Source organism: Myotis nattereri (genome assembly GCF_964212035.1).
Source record: "Myotis nattereri genome assembly, chromosome: 9".
Lineage (NCBI taxonomy): Eukaryota > Metazoa > Chordata > Mammalia > Chiroptera > Vespertilionidae > Myotis > Myotis nattereri.
In genome coordinates this window covers 37,515,213-37,533,439 of record NC_138084.1, presented here as the reverse complement: position 1 = coordinate 37,533,439, position 18,227 = coordinate 37,515,213, and the positions used below count along the sequence as shown (strand labels likewise).

Sequence of the window (18,227 nt, the reverse complement as noted above, 5' to 3'; positions counted from 1 at the left end):
TCCACACCCGTCCACAGCCCGCTGGCCAGACTCCCTTCTCCAAAGGCCACCTTGGCAGCCGCACTGTTCCGTCTGTCCTAGCCACCTCTTCAAATAGAAGTAGCGATATCCCAAAATATTGACCTGGCAGAAAGAGGAAACCGGACGCACGAGCCTTATTCCCACAATTTCTCAGCCCAACAGGAGACCACCTGACTTGGGACCAAGTTCATTCATCACGTTAAACAGCGGAGATGACTTCCAAGGGCCAGGCCCCAGGCCCAGGGGTCTCCCCAGACAGCGCCCACCGGCCGCCCTGGCTGCAGGTTACATCGACCATCGCGCCCGGCACGCCAACAGCGATCAGCTTCTTGCTCCGCTACCCCACGCAAGAGCCGCGGACTGTACGCAGGAGGCGTGTCCGGCGTAGAACGCGCGCCCCGCCTCTCGACACCCTCCAATGGCCTGCGACCCAGCGCTCCGCCCCGCCTCCTTCACCCTCCTGCTGCGCCGGCGCTGAGTGCTCCAGGCCCCGCCCCCCGCCCGCCCAAGCGTGGAGCGCATGCGCCTTGAGAGATGGGCTGGGTGAGGGTTTCCTATGAGGGCAGGGGGACACGGAAATGGACGGGGTCTGCGCGCACCGGCTCGCCCTGACCCGGCAGCCGCTGGCTAACGCGTGGGGGGCGGAGCTGGGAGCGCTGGTCGCTGGGGAGATTGAGGCCCCGGCTCCGACCCGGATCTGGAGCCGGGTCGCCGCAGCAGGCTGACCCGCCCTTGTGTGTGTGTATGTACCCGCGTAGGTAGACATGGAGAACTATTTGGCTGTCGCGGCGCTGAACGGGATGGACCGGCGTTCCCTGCAGCGCTCGGCTAGGCTGGGTCAAGAAGTGCTGGAGCGGGCTAAGAGGAGGGCAGTGGACTGGCATTCTCTGGCCAAAAGCAACGTGGGGGGCATTTTCCCGGAGCGGCCCTACCGAGAAAGATGGCCCGCGGCCGGCCCCCAGCGCCTTCTCCCCGGAGAGGTGAGGGCCCCTGTGCCGGGGGGACCAGCCCATTCATTCGCTCGGCGGTGGCCCGCTGGGCCCGGGGCACGGCCACGCGGAAGCAGCTGAGGGATCTTGCTCTTGGCAAAAGCTGTGAAGTATCAGGACACGAACGGGAAAGCCCTTTGAAAACTCGCCACATTTGACAGATCATGATTGGGTAGCTTTAGGATGCTGCTCAGCCCTGGTTAGTTACTTTATTAAAAAAAATCTTTACTTGCTACCATCTGATATTAGAAGAAAGCCCGCAAACCAGTCTTTGTCCTGGGTAAATTGGAGGTCAGCGGATTCCTTGTGGAGTTGGAATTCTTTCTCAGTAAGATCCTTCTTCCTGACTTAAAGTTTCTAAGCCTTTCACAAAGTAAAAAGGAAGCTGTTTCCCAAATGACTTCACTCTCCTGGAGGGAATACCAGACCTCACCTGTGACTTGCCATTTGTTCACACAGAGAGAAGAAAGATGCCCAACCCTCAGTGCTTCTTTCAGAACGATGGCGGCGTTCATGGACTATACTTCAAGTCAGTGTGGGGTAAGTTGGTGTAAGCTGAGGCCATGCCCCGTTCTCCTGCTGATGGATCACAAAGTGGGTCTTCGTGGAATGTAGGGAGAATCTGGAGACTGCCAGTTCACACTGCCCCGTCTTTGTGGGCGGATGGTAATCACTCAAGGATTTAAACCAGGCGGTAAATCCGTGTTAGAATTCATTCAACAACTATCTGTTTGAATGCCTAATTCAGGAATTGTTATTGAGGATACAGCGGTGAACACGTCAAAAAAGGTCCCTGCTCTCACTATTGTTTCAGACTAGCAGGAGGGGAAAAGCTTATTTGCTGAATTCTAAAACAATCAAATCCAACGACTTGCCGTTTTTAGCACTTTTAACTGACATGGAGGCTTCAAAAACCAGTAGGGTCACTGTCAACTGGAACTGAGCCTGTTTTCAGAATGTGTTGAAACAAAATCCCTACATTAGGAATTTAACCTCTGTTTCAAGTGCCTGGTAATGTCGTCGTCACGTAGGCCCCTGTGGCCTGTATCGCTTGATGGCCCTCATCGGAAGAGGTGGGGCTTCATGGCAGGAGCAGCCTCCCGGGAGTCATACCCAGGTTCTGCCACATACTGACTAATGCCTTCGGCCAGTTAGTCGCTCTCACCCTTCCCTTCCCCGTGGAAAAAATGGTCTCTCAAATCCTTGCCAGCCTTTACAGTCTCTTTCTTGGTTTCCACTGAGAGATGAACATCAGAAATTTCATAAACTGTAGCATGAGGGACTTAGGATTTTTGGTACCATTCATTGAAATGGCTGACCAAGGGTTTTTAAGACCCTCTTCTCGAAGCTATATTATACTAACGTCATCTTTAAGTACTTTGAGGGAATGGTGGAGGCAGGCCAGCCAGCATTCAAGGACATCACCTGCATGGAAGGCACTCTTTATCATCGGAGAATTACAACAGATGCTGGGTCTCTTCCACCCTTAACTTCTTTATGATTCCAATGTGGTTGTAAGGATGCTGGTCTGAAAGGGAGAAGGAAGAGAATACCTTGTTTCTGTCCTGCTTTTCAATTTAATATGTTAAGATTCCAAAAAAATCACTAATCTTTCTACATCTTGTATAAAATCCCCGTGACTCCCAAGAACAGGATTCCAGCCAATGAGATACAGTTCAGAGAATATGTTTATGTCCTTATTCTGTTAAATGGTTTTAGAAAAATTCATAACTTGGGCTCTACTGTAAAGTGACCAACTTAAACTTGGGTTCATGGCTCAGTAAAAGGAATAATATTTGTCTTTGGTTTGAGGTTTAGCAAATTGGTGTTCTTCATTGTGGTTTTCAGTTCAAGTATCCGTTATGGAATGGAGCCTCAGAACCCTTTGGCTCTTCGAGATGGAATTCAGAACAGTGTTCTGAGTTTGCCTTCACAGTGTCGAAGCAGCCCCTACGGTACCTCATTAGACCCACGTCTTGAAGCCCTTTCCCTGCTTCTCATGCTTCTGGGCTCGTGCCTTCAACCCTGACCCTGCGCTGTGTTCAGAACAAGCAGGCCAGTGATGTCCTCCTCATTAGTCACAATCAGGGGCACATCTAAGGTTCACTTCCAGGGGGAAAGGAAGTAGACAAGAAAAATGTAATGGCTTCCTGATCCTTTGGATTATCCTCCTTAAATTAGAGACCTCACCCTCCTTTCCTCCACAGGGGAGAACTGACTGCATAGCTCTTGGGTTTATGTTGCATTTCCTGTTGTATTTCCACATCTCAGCACCCCTCTCTTCCCTCATCCTTGTCTGAGACTTAGACAATAAACACAGAACTGTTCATTAGAACTTGTCATGAGAGGAGGTGAAAGGGCATGTGTATTTGACATGGGGGCGCAGATAAGAAAATTATTTAAGCTGGCAGAGAGCAGGGCCCTGCCAGCTGTAGTTGGCCAGAGCTCTTGCCCGACAGAGGCAGCAGATGGCAGCAGAGTGATGCCAAACGCAGTTTCCTTCTCTGCAGCCACTTTGCGTGGGCTAAGATTTGTTAGATGACCTCAGAGGCCTGTCCAGCAGGCAGGTAACTTATCTTTGCTCTTTTGTCTCCCTTCTTAACCATATTTGGCCCAAGTAACAGTTTTTTGAAAATTTATCTATTTGGTTACCCAACATCTTTCATGTTACTTCTCCAGAAATATTATTCATCTGTGCCAGAGGAAGGGGCAACCCACGTCTATCGTTATCACAGAGGGAAGTCGCAGCTGGACTTGTGCTCGGACCTCGGGAATGGCCAGGTGTGTATCCTCATGTCCTGTGCTGGGCACCCAGCCTCCCAAGGTGGGAGACCCCAAGTCTGGGAGCTCCTGCTGGATCTATATTGTTGGATGCCTGTGTGACTCAGCATTACAGTGCTCAACAGGAATGTTTCAAACCCCAGTCTTGGAGAACTTACAGCCATGAACATGTCCAAAATATAAGACTGATGCCACCGTGGGATCTTCCGATGAAACTGCCATCCTGGGCCACGGGATTCCTGGGCAGGTTAATGAGAAGAGCTTCAGATATCCTCTTCTACATCTAGGGATAGGAAAGAGATTTTTCATGAGCACATATTTTACTCTTAAGCTAGTGACACCTATCATGTCTTTGGTAACTTTAAAAAAGAAAGTGCAAAGAGGACGTCTTTGTAACAAAGCACTTTTCCTAAAGATAATATCACAGGCCTCTCACTACAGACTTGCTTGTTTTTACCACCTGTCATTCTGGGAGAGACGAATATTCTACTTGTGAAACTGATTCAACAGAAATCCTTCGTTGTTGTTTTTGAGGAGAGTAGATGGTTTTGTTTTTGTTTTTAAACTCCTAGTTGTACTCAAAGATACGGAACTTAAATCCAGAGTCCAATCCACAGTTGGATCTCTGACTTCCCTGGCCGGTGGGTTCAGGGAAAGGATGGAAGCGTGGCCACAGGGATACGAGTGAGAGCTGGATGCATGCTGGAAGTCCCTCTTGTTTCCCGGCCTCAGATATGAGGAGTAACACCACAGCCCGAGCCCTGGCTCCCCTTTTCTGGCCTGACACTAAGGGGGTCACATGTGAGCGAGAGTCATTCCTGTCCCTCCCATTCTTTCCTATAAATGTGAGAAATTGACTTTATCAGGTCAGCCTGTTCCTACTAGCGCCCCCACCCCCAAGACAAGCAGTAAATAGTCTATTTTCTGAGAGCCTGTTAAGTGTCAGGCACTTCTACACTTTAAATCTTCCTTGCAATCGAGTGTCCCCATGTTATTGATGAGGAAAGCAAGGCTGAGATAAATTATTCTGCCCTTCTCAGCAAAGAGCAGACACAGGACTCAAACTCAGATTTATCTGACTCCACAGCCCAAGGGAGATAAAAAATAATCATGGTGAACATCTAAAAATGCCCCCACAGGATTCACTAAAAGCCTTAATAATGTAGGTGACAACTTAGAAAAATGGATGGAACAATGGTTAGTTCCTCTTAAGGTAGGAGAAGATTTCTCTTTATTATCCAGAAGTCAGAGCCTGGGCACTGATGTTTCTGTTTGTTTCTCCAGAGACAAGAAACGCCCCTGGGTTTTGGAGGCGTCTGTCCAGCCACAGAGTGTACGCTAGAGGCACCCCAGCCTGTGAGTACGGAGCTCCTGGTGTCCCCGCTGGCCTCCCCTCACGGCCATTTCATGAACCAGTTGACCTGGTGACTCTAGAGCTCTTTGTGCTGGGCCTGCAGTATTTTCATGTTGGGATGTTTTTATCCTTGTGGGGAGTGCACACATTGTGGTTCAGTGTAAAATGTTTCCTTGGTAGCCTTCCCCCACTGGAAGCTTCAGGGGTGCTCTGTGCCTGGACTCATAGTTGTGGTTGAAAAGAATGCGAAGTATTCACATCTCAGTTCCTACAGCTCAGCTGGGCTGGCGGGTCCTGCTGGAATTCCACCATCTGTTGGAGCAGCAGGAGCGGCCTGACCCCTCTGCTTACAAAGCGAATACCATCGCTACAATCCTGAAACATATACACTTGGTTAGATCGGGTTCCAAAACATTTGAAGGGACTTGTTCCTGTTTTCCACTAGTGTTTCTCTGTGAAAACATATAGGGACGAGTTTCTCATGTTTAGGATAAAGTGCTCATTAGTTTATAAACTCAGGAAATCTGGAACTGGCCAGGGCTGGAATTCTGAGGGAAGGAACTCCAGCATGCTGCTGCCATCATTTGCTTAGTTTTTGTCTGTCTACAGTGTGCTAGCCGGGATTCAGAATATACTAGAGTTTAGCAGCTACGCATATTCTGCTTCTAGTACAAATGCAAGTGGTTAGGCTTGGATGCCTCCAGAACCTGCTGGCTTTGGTATCTCTAATCTTCCAGATGTTCACGGTGTGGGAAGCACAGATGCCGATCTCACCCCCCGGTTTCCTTTATCCAGACAAACGAGGCATCCTTGGCTTTCTGCAGTTCTGATACAGCTGTATTTTCTGAAACCTACTTTTATTTACATAGTTGATAACCAATAAATAGTTGTGGTGTTGTCCCACACATTCACATCAGTTAAATGATACTAGGCCCCTGATTTTGCAGTAACTGGGGTAAACATGAAAGGATATAACATAAAGCAGCTTTGGAAAAAATTGGCTTCTGATCTGTCTGTCATGTGGAGAGGGAGGAAGTATACAAATTGTCATTTATCCTCCTAGTGGAATCTGCTGGCTAGGACTTGGTTTCCCCCACCGAGTGTGGTTGTGGGAATTACAGCTCTGCCTGCGGCTCCTTCTGAGCACTGAGTGAGCATGAGTGGCATCCCGGCTGAGGAACAGGAACCGGGCTCTTAATGACGGCTCTGTTCTGAGCTAAGACCCCGCTGCCTGCACACCTGCCGTGACCCACTTCCCCGCCTTGCATGAAGTCTGTCATTGGAGGTTGTGCTCAGCTCAGCTCCAAACATAAAGCTTTCCCTTTACTCCAGCCTCCAGGGTTGTTGTACCAGGTAGAACCAGTCTGTCCAGGGAGGGCTCTGCCAGCCAACTGACTTGCTGCATGACAGGAAGGAATCTACTCATAGTATTCCCAGCTTTAGGAGAAAGGAAATGTCTCACTGTCCTAATAATGAAAAAGAATGATTCTCGCCCTGACCGGTTTGGCTCAGTGGATAGAGCGTCGGCCTGCAGACTGAAAGGTCCCGGGTTCGATTCCAGCCAAGGGCATGTGCCTTGGTTGCAGGCACATCCCCAGTGGGGGGTGTGCAGGAGGCAGCTGATCGATGTTTCTCTCTCATTGATGTTTCTAACTCTCTATCCCTCTCCCTTCCTCTCTGTGAAAAATCAATAAAAAAAAGAATGATTCTCATCACTCCAAGGTGCCTTGCCATTACTGCTCATCTGTGACAAGTGCCACTGTCTGCTTTTGATCCCCAAACAATGTCCTTAGTCTTTTCCTCTACCCAATTCTTATCTTTCTACTCCAGCTAGTGTTCCTTTTATGACTCATGTTCCTAGAACACTTGTGAGGTAGGTATTACCAAAGTCTTAGAAAAAGGAAACAAGCCTAAGAGACACTGAGACTTGCCTAAAGGATAGTCCTACTGTGTGGCTGAGACTTGAAAACGGAACCTCCATCTCCCACAGGAATGCTTTCTTCCATCCGGCCTCTGGCACACAAAGGAAGCCTGGTGGAGGTGCCTGGCATTGGGATATAAAATCTCTAACCCGCTAATATCCTCTTTTCTTCCAGGCTGAGAACATCTCTAAGGACCTCTACATAGAAGTATATCCAGGGACCTATTCTGTCACTGTGGGTGCAAATGGCTTAACCAAGAAGACTCACGTGGTGGTTGTTGATTCAGGACAAAGTGTGGACTTGGTTTTCCCCATCTGAGGTTGACCATCACGTTGCCTTTTTTTAAGTAGCAAGGAGAATAAAGCCACAGATGATTCTGTTAATATTTATACATCAAGCCGGCCTTCCTGAGACCTGGAGCTTGTCTCTTTCAGTGCCTATTTTAACCTCAAAAGTTTTTAACCTCTTACCCTTGTCTCCCCTAAAAGTAATAATGATGCTGTCTGAATAGTTTTTACTGCTTGCTTTCCAACTAAAGGATAATTATGATAATAAAAGGAGAGATTTATAAATAAAGAGAATTCCATTTTATTGGTATTAAGAGCAACAAAATGTCATTCATGTACAACTGTAGGCTTTATGAAAAGGTGGCAGAGAGGCTGTGGATACACTTGCCCAAAGCAGGCTGCCCACGACCTGTGACTTCTGTGGAGCAGCATTCTCATGCTCATCTCACCAGGCAGGGAGACCTGGCCAGGCCGGCAGCACTCCTGTGGCTCTTAGGACAGGTGCCTTCCTATGCCCATCTGCTGGGAAGTCTTAAAGGGGTGAAGATGCTGCTGCTTATGCGACTGTCATCTGTGGCCTGCACTCTACCACTGAAGGCTGTGCCAGCCACTTTGTAACTCTTCCTCAGGTATTCACTCTCCTTTGCTTCCTATAAGAGAAAGAATCCTGAGGGTTGTATGCTGACTGTAATTTTAAGGATCAAAAGTCACTGATTTTAAAGAGTCATAGATGTGTCCTTAACTTTTAAGCGACCACACCAACAGTATTGTTGCACCTTTCAGTTTAATTATTCATCTCATTTTGAACATGTCTTTCCTCAGGAAAAAATGCCAGCATTTTATGTGATAAATCGAAATTTTAAGTAGAGCTATGTTAGCATTCCTAGTGAGAAACAGACTCCCAGGGACATGGGGCCTAGGAAAGCAGACCCATGCCCTTCACCAAATAAGGAGTCATTTAAATGGAGATCCTTGCACCCCCAAGAAGTTTATAATGTCCTCTGTAGGTTCTGTAAGCCTTTTGAAATTATATGCAAATTTGAGGCCCAGTGCACGAAATTCATGCACTGGGTTAGGAGGGGGTTGTCCCTCAGCCCAGCCTGCAGCCTCTCCAATCTGGGATCCCAAGAGGGATGTCTGACTGCCCACTTAGGCCCGATCCCTGGTCACCCCCAACTGCCCTCCCCTGCAGGCCATCTTGTGGCCACATGGAGGCAGCCATCTTGTGTGTTGGAGTGATGGTCTATTTGCATACCAGTCATGACTAATTAGCATATCTGGACTAATTAGCATATTCCTCTCTTATTTAGAACTAGAGGCCTGGTGCACAAAAATTTGTGTACTCGGGGTGGGGGGCCCCTCAGCCCGTCCTGTGCCCTCTCGCAGTCTGGGACCCCTCAGGGGATGACCACCTGCTGGCTTAGGCCCGCTCCCCGGGGAATTGGGCCTAAGATGGCAATCAGATATCCCTCTGGCAGCCCGGCAGCCCTCGGGGGATGTCCACTTGCAGCGGGGAGCAGGCCTAAACTGCAGTCGGACATCCTTAGCGCTGCTGAGGAGGCAGGAGAGGCTCCCACCACCACCGCTGTACTGGCAGCCATCAGCCTGGCTTATGGCTGAGCAGAGCTCCTCCCATGTGAGAGCACCCTGACCACCAGAGGGCAGCTCCTGCATTGAGCGTCTGCCCCCTGGTGGTCAGTGTGTGTCATAGTGACCAGTCATTCCCAGTCCTTCTGCTGTTAGGGTCAGTTTGCATATTACCCTTTTACTATATAGGATAGAGGCCTGGTGCACGGGTGGGGGCCGGCTCATTTGCCCTGAAGGGTGTCCCGGATCGGGGTGGAGGTCCCACTTGGGTGCCTGGCCAGCTTGGATGAGGGGATGATGGCTGTTTACAGCTGGTCACACCCCCTTCAGGGTGGGGGTCCCCACTGGGGTACCTGGCCGGTCTGGGTGAGGGGCTGAGGGCCGTTTTCAGGCTGGTGGGTGACTGAAGCTCCCAACCTCTCCTTTTTTCTTTTTTCTTTTTATTCTGGGATTTATTTACCTTCTATGGCTGTCACTGGAACTGAGAGCTGGCTTTAGCTCTGAGGCTTGGCTCCAGCTCTAAGACCTCGGCTGCTGAAAGCAAGTATCTGGGTTTGTTTGGCTTCTATAATTGAAACACTGTTGCAGCTCCAGCTCTGAGGCCCGGCTGGCTGGAAGCAGGTTTCTTAGGTTTGTTTAGCTTCTATAACTGCAACATTGTTTCATAGAGTGCAGCTCAGAGGCCGGCAGTGGCAGGCGGGGAACCTTGGCTTCCTCCATCACTGGAGCAAGCAAGCCTCCTGTTCGCTTCAGCTGCCTGGCTGCTGGCCGCCATCTTGGTTGGCAGTTAATTTGCATATCGCCCTGATTAGCCAATGGGAAGCATGTCAGAGGTACGGTTAATTACCATGTTTGTCTATTATTAGATAGGATTCTGGGTGCCCTGGCCAGTGTGGCTTGGTTGAGTGTCGTCCCATGCACTGAAAGGTTAACGGTTCAATTCCTGGTCAGGGCACATACCCAGATTGCAGGTTCAATCCCTGGTTGGGATGCATACAGGAGGCAACCGATTGATATTTCTCTCTCACATCAATGTTTCTTTCCCTTTCTCTAAAAGCAATAAAAACATTTTTTTAAATTGTGGGTATGTGCATTTTTCTGGAAAGGAGAGCCATGGGTTTTATTTTGAAAGGGGATGTGACCCCCAAGAGGTCAAAGAACCTTGGAAGGAGTCCTTAAGAAGCCCCTTCCCAAGAAATTCAGAAGTGCAAACAAGATAGTTACAAAATAGTCACGGGGACATAAAGTACAGCATAGGGAATATAGACAATAATATTGTAATAACTATGTATGGTGCCAGTGAGCACTAGACTTATTGGGGGGTCCCTTTGGAAATTATATAATTGTCTAACCACTGTGCTGTACACCTGAAACTAATATAATATTGAATGTAAACTGAAAACAAAACAACAAAACACACACAAGAAAGGAAGCAGCCCCTTCCCTGCCATGCTGCTTTACCTAGATCCTCAGGGCTTTTAGTCGAAGGCATTCCGGTGTCTCTGACGCATCACAGTGGTTCCCTGACTTAGTTTCCCGTGTTCTGCTGTGTCTGGCAGGGTGTGTAGAGGCTTTGTGTTGGCTGCTTCCAGGACCAGCTCCTTGGTATTCCCCACTACTGCCATTTGTGCTCCCTGCTGCTTGTGGCCCTTCTCTTCTTTCTGGATGCTGCGGCATCTTTTGCCTAAACCCCAAATTCAATGAGGTGTGCTGAATTGGCCACCGTTCTGATGGGATTAGTCTGGACGACTTGAGTACAACTCTGCCAAGGATCAAAGAATCTCTTCACTACCTATAAGCTCCTAGCACGGTTCTCTATATTTAAAGAAGAAATAGATTTTCTTAATCATTTCTGGCTATTATGTTTTTGAGGAAGGTTGTATGTGATCACCAGGTTTGGCATTGCATAGAAGTTATCAAACCAATTTTTCAAAACAGCCAGTAGGGCAGTGGTTCTCAACCTTGGCTGCACATTAGAATCACCTGGGAATCTTTTTAAAATCCTGATTTCTAGGCCTCATCCTCTGGAAATTCTGTTTCTTTGTTATGGGGTGGGGCCACAACATTAGTTACAAAGAAACAGAATTTCTGGAGGATGGGGCCCAGAAATCAGGATTTTAAAAAGACTCCCAGGTGATTCTAATGTGCAGCCAAGGTTGAGAACCACTGCAGTAGGGGAAGCAAAGGTAACCAATCACCACCAGCTGAAGGAGCTTATCAATCACACTGATCACAAAGAGGAGATCCTAAGCTGATGGGGAAAGTTCAGAGGTTGAGTGGGGCGGAGGCTGGGACTTCCTGAGGAAAAGGGCCATATCTAAAAAGGAAGGAATACTTGAAAAGAAATCCATCCCCTCCTGACTTTTAAAACTACAGATTGAATCCTGTTTTTTAACCACAAGCAAGGGAGGAGAGCAGTGTGGCTGCCAGCAGCCAACAGTCTGGCCTTTCCAGGATCGCTAGGTTAGGATTAAACAGGAACCTCACTGCCTGTACCTGAAAGTAACACGTGTGGAGGGCGGAAGGACCCATACAGGAGGATTGGTAAGAGGCAGATCCTGAGGCGGAGCCTGAGACTGACAGTCAGCATCAGTATTGATGGCTACCAGGCACAGTTAGGAGACAAAACTGTACATTTCCTTTAAAGAATACAAAGTCTGGAGGGAGAAGGAGAGCTCTGGTGTTGGGCACACACCGTTTAGTTAGTTGTGGTAAGTAGTACCCTGTCTGTGCCTAGGGCTGGGGATGCCCCTTTCTCCACACCCCTTCTCAGGCCTACACTCCACAGCTCTGGGTGCGGATTGGGCCCTGGCAGAACTCAGGTCCACTGATTCTCATGGTTCAGCTCCAAGAATTACCTTTCCCGGAGCAGCAAGTGACCCAGTACCTAAAGGAGAGCCCCTTCTTAGCTCAAGATGAGGAGGCCTGGGGCTGGCTGCGGACTGCCAGCAAGAGCACTGCCTCCCTCGAGTGGGAGAGATCGAGCCGCATCATGCAGTGTCCTGCTTCTGACTTATTAAAGGGCCCTCTGGAGGGGAGGGTCCGATGACCAATGTTCAAAAAATAGTTTCTCTGCTTCTCAGGGCATTGAAGGCTAATCAACACCTGCAGGCATTTTGACTTTTCATCTGGAGAAAAATCAAGGTCTCCATGGACAAAGGGGGGTGAGGGGGGAGGGGGGCAGTAAAAAAAACAGACAATGGCAATGCCCTGTCCGGAGAGACTAAGGACAGTTGTTCAACAGGGATGCAAACCTTTGCATAAAAATCAGCCCGTCCTTTCATGCTGGGCTTTACTGCTTAAATGGAAACCTACCCTTTGCCCCTCACCACAGACTCCCCTTCAGCATGACCACACTCCTAAGCTTTACTTCCAAGCCCAGCTTAGTGGTCAGGGGCTCAGATTCCTAAGAGACCCGTGGGAGGGAAGGAGCAAGGGCCTCGGCCCTGCCTCAGGAGAAGGTGTACCTGGCTTCCCAGGAAGCGGCTCAGGCCCGTTCCTCCTCCAATACCTCCACGCGGGCTGGCCCGGGCCCGCCTGCCTCCTCCGAGTCTTCTCAGGAGGGACGGGGTCGGAGATGACTGTGCTGTCCACCACCAGCCTCTGAGGGAGGCCCGCCTCCAGATCTTTCTCCAAATCCTCTTCAGAGGAGGAGGAGGAGGAAGAAACAGCCATGGGAGCCTGCACGGCCACTTTCTCCTTTTTGGGAGCCTCTAGGGGCCGAGGCTGCACCTTGGGCTTTAGCTCCGCCTCTGGTTGTTGTCCGGCCTTGGCCCCCGAGGTCCTGGTGAGAGGCCACCAGGTGGGTCCAGCCAAAGGGCAGCAGCCGGGACAGCCCTGGCACAGCAGCTGGCAGCAGGCGCGGGGGTGGCAGGGTGGGCACAGGAACGGGGTGCCCAGTGGAAGCCCGTGGGTGACATACCCAGTGCCCGGCCCCAGCAGAGAGCAGCAAGGGGCCCAGAGGAGGGTAGTGGGGGGCCTGCTGGTGACAGGCCAGTGCAGCCGCTCCACAGCCTTCTTCCAGACAGCAGGGGGCACCCCCCAGGCCCCGCCCCGAGGCACTGTGGCTGTCCTGCCGTTCCAGAAGAGGACAGTGATTTCTTCTTTGGATGCTGCATAATAGAAAATGGCAACGTTTTATTACAACCACCACTTCCATGTCATGGGAGAAGGGTTCTCCTATCCCCCAAGGCAAAACTCAGCGCAGCCCCGCTGCTCTGCCTGCCTCCCATGCACACTTCTGGTGGTGGTGGTGGTGGAGGGGGCGCTGCCGGGAGCATCCCTCACTAGGTTAGAGGCTCCATATTTACCACCACGCCTCCTTGTCTCCATTTTCATGTCAAAAGCAAAATGCCTCCTCAGGTGGGGGAAGGGAAGGAGGAACCTCTTATTCTCTGAATGTCAGTGATGCTGACTGGCCAGCCCTATGGAAGGGAACTGTCTCTGTCTCTGGACAGCTTGGTGGGGATAGGCCAGGAGCACTGGTGTGACCCAGGCTAACCCCATCGCACCAGCCCTAACCAACAGAGCGTCGTAGCTGTAGGCGCTGTACCCTGTTGGAAAATGGTTTTTAATCTGAAAGATATGATTTATATATCTGTTGCCACCCCCAGGATTAAACAGCAAGTGAGGGGATAAGGGTTTTGAGTGTATGTGTTCTGTTAATCCTCACCCAAGCATATTTTTCCCACTTATTTTTTTATGTTTAAGAGAGAGTGGAAGGGAGGGAGGGGGACAGAGAAAGAGAAACATCTATATGAGAGACACATGGATTGGTTGCCTCCTACATGCACCCCAACCAGGGCTGGGGATGGAGCCTGCAACCGAGGTACATGCCCTTGACTGGAATCAAACCTGAGACCCTTCAGTCTGTGGGCTCTAACCACTGAGCAAGCCAGCCAGGGCAAGGGTTTGGGTTTGGGTTTGTTTTTTTAATGCCTCTAAGACCCTTGAGCTACAGAGACACCCTTTGCTCTCTCCTCTGGCCTGATCGCCAGCCTGTCTCCTCCTGGGGGCTGGTAGGACAGAGCAGCTTCCCTTACCTCTCTGGGGGCCTCTTGCCTCCAAGCCCAAAACAGTGGCAGGGCCATACCGCTGTCTGTCCGGCTCCCAGGGCGCCAGCACCTTGTCCCCAGGCTGCAGTGAGTATTCCTCGGGGGGCGAGAACTGGATGACATCTTCTCCTAAGACCACGCTCTGCCGCGGGGCTGGCAGCTCTGGGCCCGTGACAAGGGGAGCCTCAAATTCCACAAGCAGAGCCCCCTGCCTCTCCAGCTGTGGGCAAGAAAGCACTCAGAATACGATCTGGAGTTAGGAAGTACCACAGGGAGCACACGGTTCCCCACAGCCACAGCTAGAACCAGACCTGGGCGGGGGGGTGGGGGGTGGGGGGGGTGGGGGACCGTTTAGAGAAGGGACAGGGACAAGTACGCCCATTGTCGCAGAGACAACTTGCCTCTGGAGCAGTCTTTATCTGCGCCCGGTAATAAAAGCCATCAGGTCCCCTTCTTGCCAGGACCCACGTGCCAGCAGCATCTCCAACTCCCCGCAGCCTGCCGGGCCCCTGCCGGGCCGGGTCAGCAGGGGGGAAACACGGTTGATATGATGCACATCTGGGAAAAAGCAAATGGAATGAGGGAGTAGAGAAGACCAAGCCCTAAAAACAACAAGAAACACGCTCCCCAGGCAGGTGTGTGCAGCACCATGGCGCATGTATGACATGTAAAGCTGTGCGGAACAGAAATCCACACCAAGAGTGCCCCCAAGGACTTCCGGGGAGATAAACTGTGAGCCTGGGCAGGAGAGGACAGTGAAGGGAACCACTGTGTGAGGACTGGGAATTGCTTCGGGGCTATCAAAATGTCGTTAGCCTTGGTATGTTCAATTAATGCGGTTCTGAGGTTAGATTGGGGACCAGAAAAAGAGTACCACGAAGGTACATACCAAGTGGGTGTGTGGGATTCCAGGATGAGGTGGGGAGGCCTGGACGGAAATGACAGAGGAGCGAATGTGTAAGACGGCTTGCCGCTGTGGGTCAGAGGGAGGAAGGAGCGCTTGAGCAGGGCAGGCACGGAGGAGCCGAATGAGGGGCTGTGGGGACAGGAAAAAGAAGAAGCTAGTTCTGGGAATTTTGTGGCCACAGCCGGGGGTGGGGTAGGGGTGAGGAGATGATTGTTGAGTCAGGGTTTGGGTTTCTGAAGAAGCTGTTTACTTTTGTGGGTGAGCCTGGATGCAGGGATGCTTAACGCTGGCTCTGAATGAGATGGCCCTCACAGGAGAAGCAAGAAGGGGGCTATGAAGAGTGCAAGCTGGCATGTCCGTAACCTGGGCAGACTGGATTGAGTAGCACGGGCATGAATTCCTGGGACTCACACAGCTGGCATGTGCTTGTAGGCTGAGGTGCCTTTCCCCTTCCTAGGCACCTGACCGAGGATACTATTCAGGAAAAGCCAGGATAACGGAGGGAACCTGAGGGGGGGCCTGGAGCTATTGGTGGCAGAAACTCTAATTTCTCACACAGAGCCAGAGCAAGTCCATAGTGGATGATAAAATGGTCTAGAGCCCAGCCAGCATGGCTCAGTGGTTGAGTGCCGACCTAGGAATGAGGAGGTCATGGTTCAATTCCTGGTCAGGGCACATGCCTGGGTTGCAGGCTTGATCCTGTGTGGGGTGTGCAGAAAACAGCCCATCAATGATTCTCTCTCATTGATGTCTCTCTCTCTCTCTCCTCTCTCTCTCTCCCCCCCCTAAAATCAATAAAAAATTACATATTTAAAAAATACTTTTAAAAAATGGTCTAGAAACTTTGTAACTGGAGATGCCTGACTGCCTTCTCTCCCACATGCTTACTCTGATACCTGCCACTCTGCTACAAGGTGGAACAGCCAGGTCAGCCCTTGAGGTCACTGGGAGCACAGTTTAGACTGGGGTCATGTAATACCTTAAGCCAGTCTTTGGCCCCTTGAGTGTGGCTCTTCCTAAGCCTTAGGAGTACCCTAATTAATAACAATGTACCTACCTATATAGTTTAAGTTTAAAAAATTTGGCTCTCAAAAGAAATTTCAATCGTTGTACTGTTGATATTTGGCTGTGTTGACTAATGAGTTTGCCGACCACTGCCTTAAGCAAATCATAGCCCACGCAGTGGAGAGCCCTTTGGCCTTCCCAGGACGCTCATTCTCCCCTCACGGTTCACTATCTAGAGCAGTGGTTCTCAACCTGTGGGTCACGACCCCTTTGGCAGTCGAACGAACCTTTCACAGGGGTCGCCAAAGACCATCCTGCATATCAGATATTTACATTACGATTCATAACAGTAGCAACATTACAGTTATGAAGTAGCAATGAAAATAATTTTATGGTTGGGTCACAACATGAGGAACTGCATTTAAAGGGCCAGAAGGTTGAGAACCACTGATCTAGAGCCACAGGACAGAGAAGGAAAGGAAGGTGCACACCACTTTGAGAGGGGCAGAGATCAGTACCTGGTGAGAGGGCTGTGCCAGGTGAGCCAGGGTGCTTGGAGGGCAAAGGGGCAGCTGAAGGACAGGCCCCAGGGAGGAGCAGCGCCGGCCCAGGCGGGGGCCTCCAGGGTGGTGGCCACGCTGCAGTACTTGGGCAGAGGCCCCCCAGGCTCTGCGGAGGATTCCATGGCCTTCGGAGACACCACCTAGAACAAGCACTCCGGTTGTCTGAGTTGCAGCCCCACAGCCCAGCAGAGGACATGGGCTTGGGCAAGGTGAGCGGTTAGTGGCCAGGGCCCAGCGGCCTCTCCGGGGCCCCACTCGCTACCACAGACGCTCAGGGTGTCCTCGGGAACCTCAGTTCAGGAGAGAGCAAGAGCTGTGATTTTAGAGAAGCCAGCTTTAAACCCTTCACAGCCCGCGGCCCGCGTGCTCACCTCATCTGTGTGCTTGTTACCGCTCAGGAGAGAGTCCATGGAAAGCACCTGGCATGTACGTAGCTCAATGCATACGCTAGTTTTTCCTCCCCCTCCTCCCGTGTAGGGACTCCTGAGGGTAAGGCCATAGTTCGCTTCACAAATCCTAACCCTGATGACAAACTGACCCCCAGCCCAAGCCAGACTCCCGTCCAGACCCAGTCACCTGTAGGACCAACTCAGCCCCAGGCCCGCTGAGATCCCAGGGCTGTGGGCTCCCTACCTGCTTAGAGGCAGCAGCTGTGACTCGGGGCCCGCAACCGCGCTGCCCCTGCCCAGCAGAGCCCGTGAGGGTCTGCCCTGCTCCAGCCCACAGGTCTGAACCCACAGGCAGACTTACCCACAGCCCAGCCTCCTCCACCTCAGCCTCGGCCCCTTTTGACAGTTGAACTCAGGCCTCAGCCCAACTGACTCTGGGTTGCCAAGCAGGTTGCCATGGGTGTGAGCCAGGGAAACACTGTGGGCTGAGTGTACTGGGCATGTGCAGAGGAGTGACAGGGGGCCTTGGAAGGCAGGTGCGGGGAGAAGGGGCAGGGGTATTATTCTCCATCTTTCTCTTTGAAGAGGGGGTGAGGAGGGTATTGGAGAGAAAGGTCATCGTAGCTTTAATTCCCAAAAGCCGAGGCTTGCCCACTGCCCAGAAGAGCCAGCCATAGTGGGAAACCCTCAGGGTTCCCAGGGGAGCCTTGCGAGGGAGGGGGCTGACCCTCAGACTCAGGACTACTGATCTGGCTCCACCCCGAGACAGCAGGAGGCCGGGTGGGGGAGCCACTGGCTGGACTAGGGACTCTCACATAGAATTTGTCCCTAGTTTAAAACAAAGTAACAAAGGTGTGGGCACGTCTGTCTGTAACAGGACTCTGTGAGAAGCAGAGGTGAGGTGACCACTTGGGGTGGCAGGAGAGGACATCGGGGATCAGAGCAACAGAAGCCTAGCTTCTGCTCTCATCAACATCCAGGGGAGAGGCTGGTATTTTGAGACACCTGACAGTCTGTCCTTGGGCACTGGTTGTGTGCCCGGCAGTGTTCCGTGGAGAATACCAAAACAGCACATAGGGACATTCGGGGGTGTTTCTCCCACATTACTATTCCCCTGTGCCACCAGTTCCTGTCTCTACTTGAGGCCCAAGTGGTTAGGAGAGGCTGAAGGTACCCCCAGCTCCACAGGTGGAACAAGTCAATCAGCACATCCGTCCCCCTGGCTGCAGGGGCTGGCTAGGCAAAGATATGTTCCCGGGGCGCTCTGGACTTTTGCTGGGAACACCCTGGGTTAGAGACTCTCTTTCCTACTATAAGTAATAAGAAAGTGTGTGGTTCTGGGAGCTCCCGACAGCCTTTCTGGGACAC

The 18,227-nt window shown here is 51.1% G+C and overlaps 2 protein-coding genes across 3 annotated transcripts; one reads left to right on the top strand and one right to left on the bottom strand.

Moving 5' to 3' along the window:
* The first annotated feature begins 513 nt into the window (after positions 1-513).
* Positions 514-7,671, top strand: AKIP1 (A-kinase interacting protein 1). 2 transcript variants are annotated; one of them, XM_081098942.1, is made up of 6 exons: positions 514-564; positions 780-1,001; positions 1,470-1,550; positions 3,690-3,791; positions 5,076-5,147; positions 7,242-7,662. In XM_081098942.1, the coding sequence occupies exons 1-6, from the start codon at positions 556-558 to the stop codon at positions 7,383-7,385; spliced, it is 630 nt and encodes a 209-aa protein (XP_080955068.1). In that variant the 5' UTR covers positions 514-555; the 3' UTR covers positions 7,386-7,662. The 2 variants fall into 2 exon arrangements, with proteins under 2 accessions (XP_080955068.1, XP_080955069.1); XM_081098943.1 differs by lacking the exon at positions 5,076-5,147 and having other exon boundaries at positions 535-564; positions 7,242-7,671.
* Positions 7,635-16,592, bottom strand: LOC308524481 (uncharacterized protein C11orf16; the record flags this gene model as incomplete). Its single annotated transcript, XM_081098944.1, has 6 exons — positions 7,635-8,004; positions 10,403-10,625; positions 12,409-13,053; positions 13,984-14,215; positions 14,397-14,553; positions 16,426-16,592. 5 exons carry the CDS (start codon positions 16,590-16,592, stop codon positions 10,420-10,422), a joined length of 1,407 nt encoding a protein of 468 aa, XP_080955070.1. The 3' UTR covers positions 7,635-8,004; positions 10,403-10,419.
* Positions 16,593-18,227: the final 1,635 nt, after the last annotated feature.